We start from the raw sequence: 16,207 nt of genomic DNA on the forward strand, positions 1-16,207 counted from the left end.
ACTGTGCTCTGCCTGAATTCCTGACCCACAGTTACAGGAGCTTAATAAACAGTGGTGTGTGCCACGGCACTTTAATTTACACAGCCATACTAACTAGAATAATTTCAATTAGTCACTGTCAGTTCCGTGACTGGCCATTTCCAACGAAGACCTAAAACTCTGGGTCTGAGAGTTCAAGACAGGTGGCATCACCAGAGTACAAGGGCATTCTCTAAGGAGAGCCGGTGCCAGGTCCCCGTGCCCTGAGAGCTCACCACTTTCTCTCGGGAGCGCAGGACCCCCATCTTCCCAAAGCGGACGTGGAAAGGGGAGCATTGGAGGTTTCCATTGGGCTGGCGGATGACAATGATGTCGATGCACCCTGAGAGTGTGGCGGGATTCAGCCCCTTGTAGAGCTCCTTCACGGTGACAAACACCTGGCCGGCTAACTGCCCCACGTAATTCATGGTCTGCGCCTGGAAAACAGACAAAAAAAACACACACAGACACACAATTAATCCGAGGAAGAGCCAATCAAAATGAACTCCTCACCATTTCAAAAACGTGGATTACACACTCAACTTTCAGCTCCTCTCATTTCTGGAATGTGTTCTATCCACCCCCATGGCCCATCAGGGTCCATCAGGGCCCATCACAGCCCATCAGTGTCCATCATGGCCCATCACAGTCCATCACGGCCCATCACAGCCCATCATGGTCCATCACGGCCTATCACCCCAACTCCCACAGCAAGCCCACCAGTCTCCACTCTCCCAGAGTCCAGCACAGAGAGCCTTGACCCCATGACGTCTAATCTCAGTCGTCCCCAGGCCCTGTCTCCTCTGCAGTCCCATGAAGCTTGTTTATATTGTCCTTAGGACCACTGCCACCTGCCCCTTCTTCTGTCATGATGGACAGGTTTTGCACACTAAATCTCAAGACTGTAGAGGAAAGAGACTATTTCATACAGCTTAGGATCCCCCATCATGCCAATCATAGTAGCTACTTGATGATATTAGTTGAAAAACAAATGACTGTTTTTACTGGAGAAGGGAAATGAATGATTTTTGTTTGTGACAATTTCCATGTGGCCTTTGCCTGCCTGTCTGACTTCTCTCCACTGCTCCAGGGAACACCAGCGCTCTGGGCTGCTGGCCAGCTGTCAACTGCAATCCACTTAGCAAACATTCAGGCCATCTCTCCTCTACAGGGCCTGGGGCCACACCACAGAGATAAAGAAGAAAGTCCTGTCCCCTGGAGGGACTCACAGGCTCGTGAAGGAAACACAGGTAATATACAAGGAACTAGCGGGGCATAGTAGCTCATGCCTATAATCCCAGCACTTTGGGAGAATGAGACAGGTGCATGGCTTGAGCCCAGGAGTTCGAGATCGGCCTGAACAACATGGCATAATCCCATCTCTACTAAAAACACAAAAATTAGCTGTGCGTGGTGGTACATACTTGTAGTCCCAGCTACTTGGGAGGCTGAGGTGGGAAGATCACTTGAACCCAGGAGGTGGAGGCTGCAGTGAGCTGAGATCGTGCCACTGCACTCCAGCCACGGAGCGCAAGACCATATATATGACATATATAAATGCATGTCAGCAACACTTACATATATTTTAGTCGTTGTGTGTGTGTATATATATACACACACACACACACACACACACACTTGAAGATAGGATCTTGCTCTGGCTGGACAAGAGACCCTATCTCCAAATATATATATATATATATATATACACACACACACACACATACAATACACACTAAAATATATGTCAGTGTCACCGAATTTGTTTTAAGTAAACACTAAGGGAGTTATGATCAAGGAAAGAAGGTGCATCAGAGGAGCTGGCGCTGGAGGCGGGCTTGGAGGAGGACAGGGACACCCTCAGATGTCAGACGACAAGGTGGACAGGGTACAACGAGAGGTTCACGCAGAAGCATGGAAGCTTAAAACCACCAGACTGGAAGAAGGAGCTGTACCCAGAACACAGAATGTGCAGAAGGGAAGAATGGAGAGTGCAAAACCGTGCCAGGAGATGCGGGCTCTGCTGTGTGAAGCCATCGGATTCTGGAACAAAATGACACTTTGATCCAAGATTTAGAAAAAGCATCACCGTAACAATGTAAAGACTGGCAAGAAAAAAACCTGACGGCAGGAAGACTAGGAGAGAAATGATTCCTTCCCCGCCTGGAAAGGAGGTAGAGACAGACGAAAAAGAGGGAAAGGGACAGGCCAAGAGATATTCTGGGTTCAAGCAGCTGGACTGCGAGCCGCCGCCGTGTTATGGCCTTCTTTTCGTAGCTCTGGATCCCTGACCACCTGGTGCAGTCCACACCTGCCCACATCACTGTCCACTCTGCCCGGCTCTCCGCTCCCAGCCTTCTGCCGTCACTGTGCCCTGCTGTGCTAACCGGCGGTCGTGACTGGCCCATGGCACTCACATCTTATCCCTGGACTGGGTCATGGCAGGCGGGAGTCCTCCAGCCCTCCTCTCTCCACTCCTTGCTGGGCTTCATGGGCTCATGCCATCAACCCTCCTCAGGCCCTTCAGGGACGTGGCACCTCTAGGTGGCCGTCCAGTCTCTGGAGCCTCTTCTCTTCCAGCTCTGACTTATACTCCAGGGCTGAGTCCTAGACTCTCTTCTCCTCTCCTGTTTATTCACCTGATGGTTTGGCGGACTCGTGAAGCCACGTGGTTGCAAATACTGCCCAAACAGGAAGGATTTGCATGACGTAACTTCCAGTCCACCCCGAGACCTCACCCCTCCTCCTGGTCCACACTGCTCCCATTCTTCAAGGCAACTATCCCAGGACACATGTGACCACACTGACAAAACCCCCACCTCAGGTCACCTACAGACTCCAGGAAACACCACGTGTGTGAACCTGTGGCTCACAAACCTGCTGTGTAGAAAGGTTGGTTCTGGGAGCTTTTCCTATCATTCAGTGGCGCTGTGATATTATGATGTAATAGGAAATATATATTTTGGTCTTCATCCCCAGATCCAAGCCAGAACTCCTAAACCCCTTATAATTTCTAAGTGATCAGAGTGATAGGAATGTCTTTTGTTATGATATTTCATTTTCCTCCCCTGCTCCTGAAATAGCTCCTTAGCTTCAGAGCAATAAAGGTGAAAGGAGTGTCTTCTGTCATTCATGATAAGCCCTCTTCACCCACACAAAAGTTTAATCAGAGGACTCTCGGAGGATAGGGGCTGGACCACAGCTGCCAGAGGAACAAATCTGTAATGAGAGTTGGTGCCTTCAGCCACTCCCCACCCACCCACCACCCCACCCCCAACCTCCAGGGAGGGAGAGGGGAGGGAGATTAAGTGTAATCAATGGCCGATGAGTTAATCAATCTCACCTTTGTAATAAAGCCTCCATAGAACCCGAAAGAAAGAGGCTCAGAGAACTTCCAGGTTGGTGAACGCGTGGCAGTGCTGGGAGGCTGGGGTGCTAGAGAGGGCATGGAAGCACCACCACCGCCTCCACCGCCTTGCCCTGTGCACCCTTCCATCTGGCTACTCCGGAGTTGCATCCTTTATAATAAACCAGTGACAATCAGTAAACTGTTTCCCTGAGTTCCGTGAGCCGATCCACAAAGGAATGAACGCGAGGAGGGGGTCATGGGGACCCCCGATTTATAGCCAGTCAAGTAGAAGCACAGGAGGCCCAGACTGTGACTGGCATCTGAAGTGAGGGACAGCTTGTGGGAACGAGCCCTTAACCTGTGGAATCTGATGCTAACTCCAGGTAGATGGTGTCAGAATTGAATTGAATTATAGGCACCCAGTTGGTGTGCTCCGAGAGCTGGAGAACTGCTTGGCGTGCAAGAGACACACACACGTTTGGTGTCAGAAGCGTGTATGAGAGTAGAGGAAACTGTATGGTTTGTTTGTTCTTTTATAAGCTACATTCTTAAGGCCAAGGATAAAGCCTTGGTCTTTCAAGTTAAAAAAACAAAATATACCTTTTGTAAATCTTACCTCAACCCCTATGAAATAAGCAAAAGTGAGATCAGCACACCCATTTGCAAATGAGGCTCAAAAGTGGTCAAATCCCCTGCATGCAGGGGCTGGTAAGAACTGCGGATTTAATTCTAATTTAGAACAGGCCAGAGAACCAGAAGTCATGAATGATACCTACAAAGAATGCAAGAAGCCCTCCCAGGTTCATTTTACAATTTTAAATGAAGCTCTCTGTACTGATACACCTCCTCTCTCAACCGAGGAAACAAGCCCAGCCCTTAGTAAACACACTCAAGGAGGAACACACATCTGCCTTCCTTTTCACCTGGGAGTAAACACCAGAGCCCAGCTCCCCCTTGATCTGTCCTGCTAATACATCACATATATATAAACATCAAAACACACATTTTTCTAAGTTTACAAGTGGGGCAGGTTTAACTTCATGCAAAAAAGGTGCGGTGGGATGGTTCCTGAAAAGATGGACAATATAAGAAATGATTCTTTGTAACCCTAATACTTCTTATTCCTTCCACGTTGAACTTAGATTTTAACGTGTGTTTGGTAAGAGAGGTAACCCTCTAACTCTAAAACTACGTGCAAGCAGTATTAATAACATCTTTGTACAATTTCTTTCATACACATTATCTCATGCTGACTGTCACAAAACCCTGTAGGAATGCAGCCTTTCAGATGGTAAAACCAGAAGACAGCCAAAGTGCAATGAAGATCACAGGGCTGGTGAAGAGGGGCTCTCTGGATTGACACGCCCCATTTCACCAAACTGGAACCCAGGTCTTTGGATTTTGAAGTGACCTCTCTTTCGGTTCTGTGAAGCTCCTTCTCATGTCCCCCCCATCTCTTTGCCTTCATCACCCTTGCACGTGAGCTATGTTTGTCACCGAATGATGAGACCACCTCCCCAGCAGTGAGGCCCCAACCCCAGGCCAGCACATCTACGAACTACTGTTGGTATTTTTTTACTCACAAGAAAAAGAAAGTGAGAGACAGAAGGGCAGCATTAACAGAAACCTCCCCCTCCCCCTCCCCCTCCCCACGGTCTCCCTCTCCCCACGGTCTCCCTGTCCCTCTCTTTCCACGGTCTCCCTCTGATGCTGAGCCGAAGCTGGACTGCACTGCCACCATCTCGGCTCACTGCAACCTCCCCGCCTGATTCTCCTGCCTCAACCTGCCGAGTGCCTGCGATTGCAGGCGCGCACCGCCACGCCTGACTGGTTTTCGTATTTTTTGGTGGAGACGGGGTTTTGCTGTGTTGGCCGGGCTGGTCTCCAGCTCCTAATCGGGAGTGATCTGCCAGCCTCAGCCTCCTGAGGTGCCGGGATTGCAGATGGAGTCTCGTTCACTCAGTGCTCAATGTTGCCCAGGCTGGAGTGCAGTGACGTGATCTCGGCTCGCTACAACCTCCACCTCCCAGCCGCCTGCCTTGGCCTCCCAAAGTGCCGAGATTGCAGCCTCTGCCCGGCCGCCACCCCATCTGGGAAGTGAGGAGCGTCTCTGCCTGGCCGCCCATCGTCTGGGATGTGAGGAGCCCCTCTGCCTGGCTGCCCAGTCTGGGAAGTGAGGAGCGCCTCTTCCCGGCCGCCATCCCGTCTAGGAAGTGAGGAGCGTCTCTGCCCGGCCGCCCATCGTCTGAGATGTGGGGAGCGCCTCTGCCCCGCCGCCCCGTCTGGGATGTGAGAAGCGCCTCTGCCCGGCCGCGACCCCGTCTGGGAGGTGAGGAGCATCTCTGCCCGGCCGCCCCGTCTGAGAAGTGAGGAGCCCCTCCGCCCGGCAGCCACCCCGTCTGAGAAGTGAGGAGCCCCTCCGCCCGGCAGCCGCCCCGTCTGGGAAGTGAGGAGCGTCTCCGCCCGGCAGCCACCCCGTCCAGGAGGTGGGGGTCAGCCCCCGCCCGGCCAGCCGCCCCATCCAGGAGGGAGGTGGGGGGCAGCCCCCGGCCGGCCAGCCGCCCCATCAGGGAGGGAGGTGGGGGGCGCCTCTGCCCGGCCACCCCTTCTGGGAAGTGAGGAGCCCCTCTGCCCGGCCGCCACCCCGTCTGGGAGGTGTACCCAACAGCTCATTGAGAACGGGCCATGATGACGATGGCGGTTTTGTCAAATAGAAAAGGGGGAAATGTGGGGAAAAGATAGAGAAATCAGATGGTTGCTGTGTCTGTGTAGAAAGAAGTAGACATAGGAGACTCCATTTTGTTCTGTACTAAGAAAAATTCTTCTGCCTTGGGATGCTGTTGATCTATGACCTTACCCCCAACCCGGTGCTCTATGAAACATGTGCTGTGTCCACTCAGGGTAAAATGGATTAAGGGCGGTGCAAGATGTGCTTTGTTAAACAGATGCTTGAAGGCAGCAGGCTCGTTAAGAGTCATCACCACTCCCTAATCTCAAGTACCCAGGGACACAAACACTGCGGAAGGCCCCAGGCTCCTCTGCCTAGGAAAACCAGAGACCTTTGTTCACTTGTTTATCTGCTGACCTTCCCTCCACTGTTGTCCTATGACCCTGCCAAATCCCCCTCTGCAAGAAACACCCAAGAATGATAAAGAAAGAAAGAAAAGAAAAGAAAGAAAGAAAGAAAGAAAAGAAAGCAAGCAAGCAAGCTCATAACTGGATAGCATTACCACATCTCTGCATCCTAGCCTCTCCTCTGTAAAGGGGGCGCGTTGGCCTGAGTGACCTGCAAGGTCTAATTCCAGCTCTATCCGCTCCAAGACAAAGGCTCCACTCCTTAGTTCTTAGCAACTGAAGAGGCATCTTTAATAACTGAATCGTTGCTCTGCTCTCTTGTTCTCAACTAAGGGATCCTTAGTTGTTGTTCCAACGACCTCATTTTTTAAAAGTAAGCCCAGAAACAGGAAGTGACTTAGCGAAGCTCCCCCCATGGCAAAGACAGAGCCAAGACTACAATTTCTTCTGTGACCTTCCCACTGGATTGGTCTGGAGTATTTTCCTACCGCAAAGAATCAGAAGGAGCTTTGATATCAGCTGTGGCTTTAGCTTAGATTAGTGGTGCTTTGATATCTTTAGCTGTCCCCTCTATTGAATAACTTCTTTGCAAATCTGAAAATACCTGGATTTGAAAGCAGGAAATCTTCTCAATAATTCTCAACAAGTGACAGGGTCATGGGCTCCACCTGGCAGCCTTTTGTCTGTTCCTAGGAACTCAACATCTACACCCTGGGCCTGCCTTAAACTAAGCACTGAAAGTTTTTAAAAGGGTGAATACCACCACCTCACATCTATTAAGATGGCTACTATTTAAGAAAAAAAAAGACAGAATATAACAAGTGTTGGCAAGGATATGGAGAAACTGGAACTCTTGTCCATTGTTGGCGGGAATGTAAAATGTGGAGCCACTTCAGAAAATAGTCTGAATTCCTCAAAAAAATAAAAATAAAATTAGCTTATGATCCAGCCATTCCAGTCCCGGGTATATATCAAAAAAAAACTGAAAGCACGTCTCTAAAAGATATTGGCACACCCATGGTCGTGGCAGCATTATTCATAATAGCCAAAAGGAGGCAGCAACTCCAGTGTGACAGATGAATGGAAAAGCAAAATGCGGTCCATCCATATCATGGACTATTACTGAGCCTTAAAAAGAAAGGAAATTCTGATACATGCTACTGTGTAGATGAACCTTGAGGACAGTAGGCTAAATGAAATAGGCCAGTCACAAAAGGACAAATGCTGTATGACTCTACTTACATGAGCTACCTTAGATAGACAAACTCATAGAAACAGAAAGACTGATTACCAGGGGCTAGGGAGAAGCGGAAAATAGGGAGTCAGTGTGTGTTTAATGGGTACAGGGTTTCCATTTCGCCACTGAACCACACACTTAAAGATGGTTAAAATGGCAAATTTTATGTTATATGTATTTTATCACAATTAACATTTTTTTTTAAGAATTGGGGAGAGAGAAAATTGTATTAACCAGAACTCATTTCAGGAAGCCAGGATATTATTTGGTTAAACAATTTCTTTGAAAGAGAGCTTGGGGTGGAGGGGGCAATCCCTCCCCCGGGAGGCACGGGAGGGACCATGCCCTTTAAGGGCCCGGGGTGGGCCCAGTCACCCCAGGCACCCGTTGCCTGGAGGGGTGCAGGCAGGTTAGAGGCAGCCAGGCTCTTCTTTCTCTGCCCTTCCTCCAAGCTCTCTTTGAAATAAATCTAGCACATATGTTTAAAGAATACAAGAATAAACCAGCTGGGCATAAATTTCCAAATTTTACTCTCAGTTGTGTTTCGAGTAAAAGGCTGGAGGAAGAAGCTAATTTACCTGAAGAAGTCAGACAAACCCAGCCAATCAACCCACCTCCCCATACCTGCCCATTAATCTCATGACTGTCTTTGGTGTCAGTTTCCTGCTGTCTGCTAAAACACGTGATCAAGCAGTGAGGGGAATATCTGCTTTAAAGAAGAAAGTATCTTAATTACCTCAAGGGTGACAAACGATAAACAAAACCTGCAGAGGACCAAATGGAAGGCTTCAATTTCCAGTGGAACGGCTTTCAGATGCCTGCTATTCACTCACCCCATACCAAATTCCTTTCAAACCTACTGACTTTAATCTCAAAATTTGGCAAGAAATAGCAGCTTCACCTGACAGGATTTTATTTACCACTTGAAACAGGACTCTACAACCCCTAGTTCAAATGTTTTTGATGGAAAACTCAGCCAAATCTTACAAATATCCTTTGGCAAGACTGGGTTTCTCTAACTGTGGATTTTCAGAAAAGCTCTAAGGTTAAGAAACATGTAAGTTTTTTCAATGTGACATCGTCTAGCTTGACCTTCTGAAATAATACAAATTTTCTGAGGTTATTACATCCCACTGGAATACCATCTTTCCAGATATCTCTGGGTTAGAAACTGTTTTATGTTAGAACCAAACAGATAATACACCAAAGAACATAAAAATCTACAAGCATATTCCACTTAGAATTCTACCTATGACATTAATAATAAATAGCATGCTCAACTCGAACAGCATCGATTATTAAAAATAAATATAGGGGTCGGGCACTCACGCCTATAATGCCAGCACTTTGGTAGGCCAAGGAGGGCGGATCACCTGAGGTCAGGAATTCGAGACCAGCCTGGCCAACATGGTCAGGCTCTCTACAAAATACCCCATCTCTACAAAAATACAAAAATTAGCATGATGGTGAGTGCCTGTAATCCCAGCTACTCGAGAGGCTGAGGCAGGAGAATTGCTTGAACCCAGGAGGCAGAGGTTGCAATGGGCTGAGATCACGTCATTGTACTCCAGCCTGGGCGACAGAGTGAGACTCCATCTCAAAAAAATATAAAATAAATAAATAAATAAAGTGATTTGAATTATTTTAGGCCATGCCTCTTAATGGACAATTCAGGAATCTGCTGTTCCACTCATTTATTATGCAAGTAAATAAAAGTGATTTTAATTCCCTTTCTAGTTCCTTCAACTAGAACATTACCTAAGGCACGTTATCTGGGACATAACAGTGGGTCCATTTTCACATTGTGGGTTTGCTCCTTGGAAATGAAATGATGTCATGGTAAGCAACATCTAATTATATACAAGACTGGCTGAGCAAATGCAAATGCAAAACTGTCTCAATAAATGTACTCTTACAATCCCCGTTTTTGTTCATCTTTCTCACTTGTACTTTTCTTCCTACTCTCCCTTCTTTAAGAACTAAGTGGCCAGGCGTGGTGGCTTATGCCTGTGATCCCAGCACTTTGGGAGGCCAAGGCGGGCAGATCATGAGGTCAGGAGACCGAGATCATCCTGGCTAACACGGTGAAACCACGTCTCTACTAAAAATACAAAAAATAAGCCAGGCACAGTGGCACGCACCTGTAGTCCCAGCTACTAAGGAGGCTGAGGCAGGAGAGTTGCTTGAACCCAGGAGGCGGAGCTTGCAGTGAGCCGAGATGGCACCACTGAACTCCAGCTTGGGCGACAGAGCGAGACTCTGTCTCAAAAAAAAAAAAAAGAACTAAGTGTCTTGCAGGAGTTGAACAATAATTACCCCTCAAATCTGGATTTCCACCTGCCTCCTCCATTTCCTCCCCCAGCTGTCCAGGTATATGACCCCTTCATAAACATGCCCACACAACTCTATCTTTCAGCCTCAACCTTCTCCTCAGCCCTCCAGCCCAGCCATCCAGGGCAGTAGCTTGATCAATATTACTGTCATTTGTCAAGTGGCTGAACAGACATCTGTCTACCAAGTGAGTCTTCTCTCCTTGAGGACAGGGACGAGGCTTGCTCATTTCTGACGTGGTACCTGCCCCATCGCAGGGCCCAGGAGATATCTGCAGGGCTATGTGGCCATGTTTTCTTTAACAACCTCCCACGTCTTCTCTGATGCCATTCTGCAACACTTGACAGGAGTCTAATCCCATGTATTTGTGTACCAAGCTAGGTATTTCTAGAATGATGTAATTGCATTAAATCTATATGGTGATTGATCTCCAAAAGCGGAAGTATTTTCTTGGTTCAGAACACTTTTCCTCCCGTGTAATGGAAATAGAGGATCCAAGCTCCCTCAGTCCTACTCTTATAATATTGAAAACCAGTGGGGTGTCCCAGAGCAAAGGACCAGGGCTCAAGCGAAGTTCATTGACCTCTGGTGACCATTTTGCCAAAACCAGGATGGAAGCGGTGGGAGGCAGGAGGATGTGGATGTGTTTTGTGACTGGGGTCTCCACTTACCCAAGAGACACAGATGGCCTAGGGCTGTCGGGGGCCATGCAGCGCATGTGCAAGCCGCTGGTGTTTTAATGAGGAAGGAGTTGGCAGGTCATCGCATAAACAGCAATGAGGAACTGTGCCAGAAGCAAATGAAAGAGAACTGCTGAAAACAAACTCGGCTTTCAGCACAGGCTAACCTTTGACTTACCTTTGAAAGGACACTCAGAACAAAACAGAACTTGGGGCTGAGAAAACAAATCCTATTGCCTGTTTGAAGTTAAAGTGTTGCCTGTCCTGTCGATACAGACCCTGAGACTGATCCTTGTTTTCCTGGGGCTCTTGGGGGAGCCACAGGTCCAGCCTAGAGGAGTCAGCCTCGGGAAGCAGGAATCCTCCAAAGCCCACAGACCTTTCCCAATGCCCCTTATTTGTTTGTGCTCAGAACACTCAGCACGTTACTGCTAAGCCCCAGGGGAAAGGCCACGGGAACCTCCACTTTCCATAAAATGTATGAAACTCCTTCACATGTTGTAAGCACATCTGATCCGATTCTAAACAAACCCAGGAAGCACTCCAGGGTGAGCATCATCACCCCATTTCTGATGAGGAGCCAGGGGCACCAGGTTTATTCCAACATGACTGGAAAGTGAACAGAGAAGAATGGGGAGCCCAGGTTGGACTCCTAGTCTCCACCGCTCTTCTCTGCACAGCACTACCTCCTCATCTGAGGTGGATAAATCCAGTATCAACGGGTGAAGCCCAGGTAAAGACAAACCAGTCATGTGGCTTTAGCAAAGCAGACGGCAACCATCTAATTCTAAATGTCAATTAATATTTAGCACGTGTTTACAGGGCATCTAGTGCTGGAGAGATCATCATAGATTATAACTGAAGTCTGAATTACAGAGAGGCAGTTTCAAATCCAGGGCAGAAGGCACAATCTAAGCTTCTAAGAACTGGCTTACTAGAGGGAGTGAGCTCACCTTCAAAAGGTGCATTCAAAAAGTCTAAACCACCACTTGGCAAAGAGGTTGTAGAGGTAATTCAAGAATCTGACAGGCTCTAACTTTGATGCTGAGATTCTGTGACCTGATGATGGCAACCTCATGAAATCAAGTCTTCATCTCAAGCAAGAAACTTTTATTTTTGGTCCCATCACGACATTCCAGAGTGTAAAACAGCAAGATGCACCCACCACCCTCAAAGTAGCTTGGCAAGTCGGGGCACGAGGGGGAAAAGCACTAAAATTTAAAAATGAGAAGAAATGGCCGGGCGCGGTGGCTCATGCCTGTAATCCCAGCACTTTGGGAGGCCGAGGCGGGCGGATCACGAGGTCAGGAGATCGAGACCATCCTGGCTAACATGGTGAAACCCCGTCTCTGCTAAAAATACAAAAAAGATTAGCCGGGCATGGTGGCAGGCGCCTGTAGTCCCAGCTACTTGGGAGGCTGAGGCAGGAGAATGGTGTGAACCCGGGAGGCAGAGCTTGCAGTGAGCCAAGATCGTGCCACTGCACTCCAGCCTGGGTGACTCCGTCTCAAAAAAAAAAAAAAAAAAAAATTAGAAGAAATGAAGAAGACAGCAGGAATTGTTCTCTGCCAGAGCATAAATTTCACAAGACAATGCTCCCAAACAAAATTCACTGCAAACAGTTTAAATAAACAGCTGTGACACCTAAGGGTAAGACTGAAAAGCAGAAATGACACAAAATTAGGGGTCGGAAGGCCTGGCTGTGAGTGTTAACTTCTGGCATTTACCAGCTATGTGTGTGGGAGTAGGGTATTAACACAATGGCTCTGACTGAGCCCACCAGGCTGTCATCCTCAGTGGTCAACACAACAACTAGTTTGGAAAGGTCTTTGCTCCTGGACAACACATGCAAAATCTTATTATTGTCATGACCTCCCATAGGAGGTGGCTACAGAAGCAAGGCTCAGGGTTGGCCCTGGATGTGACACCTTCAAAACTGCTCTCACCCGCAGCATCACCACTCCCTGACAGAGCCTCTCAGAAGGTAAAGTCAAAAGCCATTGTTCAAAACCTTCCCTACAACCCTTAAGGACTTAGAAAGGCCGAAACACCCTCCTGGGTTCAGTCTGTGATTGAAGACTTCTCTGGCACTTGCTCAGCTCCCAGTGATTCATCATTTCCTGGAGAGAAGCTACCCAAAACCCACTCACTGCCCAGAGAGCAAACACAATCTGTCACATCTGCCCTCACGGCAGGTGCTTAAAGGGCACCTGTGGGCTTAAGGCACATCCAAGGAGCCTGGTGATTCAAAAGCCAACCTAATATCACTCTGGGATGGGGTGCCCCTTATCTGTGTTCCTGTTATCAGCAGGAAATTACAGCTCTCAGATACAGACCTGGCTACTGCTCGTGGGGCCAACAGATCATGTCAGGACAGCTAAATGACCACCCCTGGCACCGTTCCTCTAGGGAAGGCACTGTTGGCTCCCCAGCTGGGCTTGACAGGGACGATTTTGGGGCTTCCTGCTCACTGCCCTAGCCGCCCTCCTCTGAGCACACTACAGTCAGTGTCTCAGCACCTGGGGACTCTATCTGTGGTCCGCCCAGCACTGGATAAAGTCACAAACATCACGCTGTTACTGGTGTTCGCCGAGATCACATCCACCTTGGAGGTTTACAAGACAAATGAGGATTTTCATCCAAAGCATTTAAAAACACAAAAAGCTTCTAGGAAGTGCCCAAAATGGTATCATGACTAATAAGACTTGCATGAAAATGAAATTGATTTATAAATAGTGTTAGCTTCCTCCTGTAATTTACACTTACGGCAAAGAGGAAGTCTTTTCAGAGCATTGTGGACTGATACTTACGGCGGTTGATAAGGGTGATGAATTACCTGTGACAAAAGAGGAAGTCTGGCTCAGACTCAGGGTGATACAGGGAAAGGAACACAGACAGAAAGTCAGGCCACCTGGGCAGCAGCCCACGCCCTGCTGTAACTGGCACACACTTATAGGCAGCTGCTGCCCTCTGCCAGGTCTGGATTGACTTGAGTCCACCAGTGTCCCTGTGGTTAAACTGTCCTGGCCAGAGTGCCTTGAGGAGCTTCTTAAACAGAAGAGCACAGCTCTGCATCCATCACTACCTGCTGGGAAATTGGGGACTTTCTTGGCATGCCAGGGTTCGTGAGACATTCCCGTCCAAAATACAAAAACTCACTAGAAAAGCTGGAGATGCTTTAAAAGGCCTGCAGGTCAGAGGCCCTGCAAGTCAGAGGCCTTTTAAAGGTCTTTCAATACTTCCTGACAAAAGTGATGAAAGAGCAAAAGCAGCCAGCCCTGGGGTCCCGCCACCAAAGCCACCAAAGCCCTGCCTGTGTTAGGCAGGTGGGAAATTTTGCAGCTCTTGCAGTGAGCTTCCAGGGTGGCAAAGTGGCAGGCGTCTCCTCCTCCAGCACACCCCCACCCTGCTCATCCCCCTCCTTGCCCGGGGACAGAAGGGCGTTCCCATAATTAAGCTCATCTGTAGAAGTCCAGCACACAGCAGACGCTCCAAAGCATTCACGACTGCAATTTCATACAGTTCCAGAAAGGACAGCACTGCGGACACTGTCAGGATGAGGTGACAGAGGTCACATGGTTTCTTGCCTCACGATTAAATTAGAAAATTCCACATTTATTCCAAAATTGGCAGAATCCATCTCCGGGCTTCACAAATTGCCAAGAAACGCTGCTTTCTTGGAACTGCCAAAATTCAAAACCCCTGCCACAGCTTTCCTAACCCCACAATTTTTGCCAACACCACCCACCTCTAGAAGATTAAGGTCAGTTTAAAATGGCCTTGGAACAGCTCAAAAGAAAAAATGGGCAAAACATATAGACAGTTCACATTTGGCCAATAATATATGAGAGAGATATTCAACCTCATTCATAATTAAAGATACAGGAATCGAAAGAGGCCTTTCAGACGGTCCAAAATCAAAGCATTTCATTAAAACCCCAGGGCCCATGAAAAGTAGGAGAATCAGACATCGTCACTCACTACTAACAGGGTCATAAATGGGGTAAGCAATGTGGCAATGCCCATCTTTTGGGGCACCTATTGGCAAACCCTAGCAACTATACCGCTGGGAACTGATCGTACAAATACGGTAAGATCCATGTACAAAAACAGTAACTGTAGCATTAATTGTAACAGGGAAAATTAGAAATAACTTAATATCTGTATGACTCTGGCTTAATAAATTATGGGCCATCCACATTGTAAAATGGAATATTATGAGGCTGATAATAAAATGGTAGAGAGGTAGCTCCATAAATATTAACATGAAAATGTATATATAGAATGAAAACAGGTACAAAAATACTTATAATATGGACCCATTGTGGTTTTTTGTTTGTTTGTTTTGTTTTGTTTTGAGACAGAGTTTCGCTGTGTTACTCAGGCTGGATTGCAGTGGCGCGATCTCGGCTCACTGCAAGCTCCGCCTCCCAGGTTCACGCCAATCTCCTGCCTCAGCCTCCCGAGTAGCTGGGACTACAAGCGCCTGCCACCAGCCTGGCTAATTTTTTTGTATTTTTAGTAGAGACGGGGTTTCACCATGTTAGCCAGGATGGTCTCGATCTCCTGACCTCGTAATCCACCCATCTCGGCCTCCGAAAGTGCTGGGATTACAGGCGTGAGCCACCGCGCCCAGCTGGACCCATTTTTTTAAAATTACATTTGTACATATTTTGATATGCATAAAAAAATTCTGGAATGAGCTACATACAAAACAAGATTCACAAGATTCACCCCTGGGGACCAGCCTGGGAAAAGGAGGAAGAGATCTTCACTTTTTATCATAAGTACTTCCCATAGTGTTGCTTTCTAGCTTTTGTTTTTTATGTCTGCATGTATTTCATGTCAATTATTAGTAACCTCAGAGAACTGGGAGTGAAGGATGGAAAACTCTGGTCCACTCAGTCTCAGGGTCTCCCCATCACTGAAACCACTGAGACAGGACAGGGTGCTGGACAGGGGTACTCCTGCTTTGGAGGGAAGGTCAGATGAGTGATCACTCAGCTCCTCCAGCGCTGACACTTTGCAACCCTCAGATACTACAACCCCAGGTGACGCTTGTTCTCACATTCCTGCCAAGAAATACAAATGGCCTGGATAAAGGTGGGTGTAGACATCTAAATATGGTATGACAACTATGCTGAGCAAAACAGCCCAAGGCTTTGACTCCGATCCTTTGGCTCTTAATTATTTAGCTCACTGATTAAGGACAGGACGTTCTTTTCCTTCAAAGACCCAATGGCACATTCTCTCTACGCACTTTCAAGAGCCCTCTGTCCAAATTCGTGTCTTGGTCAAAAAGAATGCTCTGCCCTTATAACTTTATTTCTGTATTACCCCCCACCCCTACCACACCCCAGCAATTGGGAGGTGGGCATATATCACCTGGGTGTTCCAGGGCACTGTCTATTAGGAGACAATATAGCTCAGCAGGTAAGAGCGCAGGCTCTGGAGGTATTCAAATCTGCCTCCACCTTCCACTAACTCTGTGATCAAAGACAGGTTACTAAGCTCTCT

At 47.9% G+C, this 16,207-nt stretch overlaps 1 protein-coding gene across 11 annotated transcripts in view; it reads right to left on the reverse strand.

Moving 5' to 3' along the window:
• LPIN1 (lipin 1) overlaps window positions 1–16,207 on the reverse strand; it is a 150,753-nt gene that overhangs the window by 61,445 nt on the left and 73,101 nt on the right. For all 11 annotated transcript variants that reach the window (XM_008952322.5, XM_008952320.5, XM_034952635.3 and 8 more), the window contains one exon: window positions 255–455. In XM_008952322.5, coding sequence (XP_008950570.3) covers window positions 255–455 — 201 coding nt within the window. The remainder of the gene's footprint in view (window positions 1–254; window positions 456–16,207) is intronic.

The sequence above is a fragment of the Pan paniscus genome, chromosome 12 (assembly GCF_029289425.2).
Source record: "Pan paniscus chromosome 12, NHGRI_mPanPan1-v2.0_pri, whole genome shotgun sequence".
Lineage (NCBI taxonomy): Eukaryota > Metazoa > Chordata > Mammalia > Primates > Hominidae > Pan > Pan paniscus.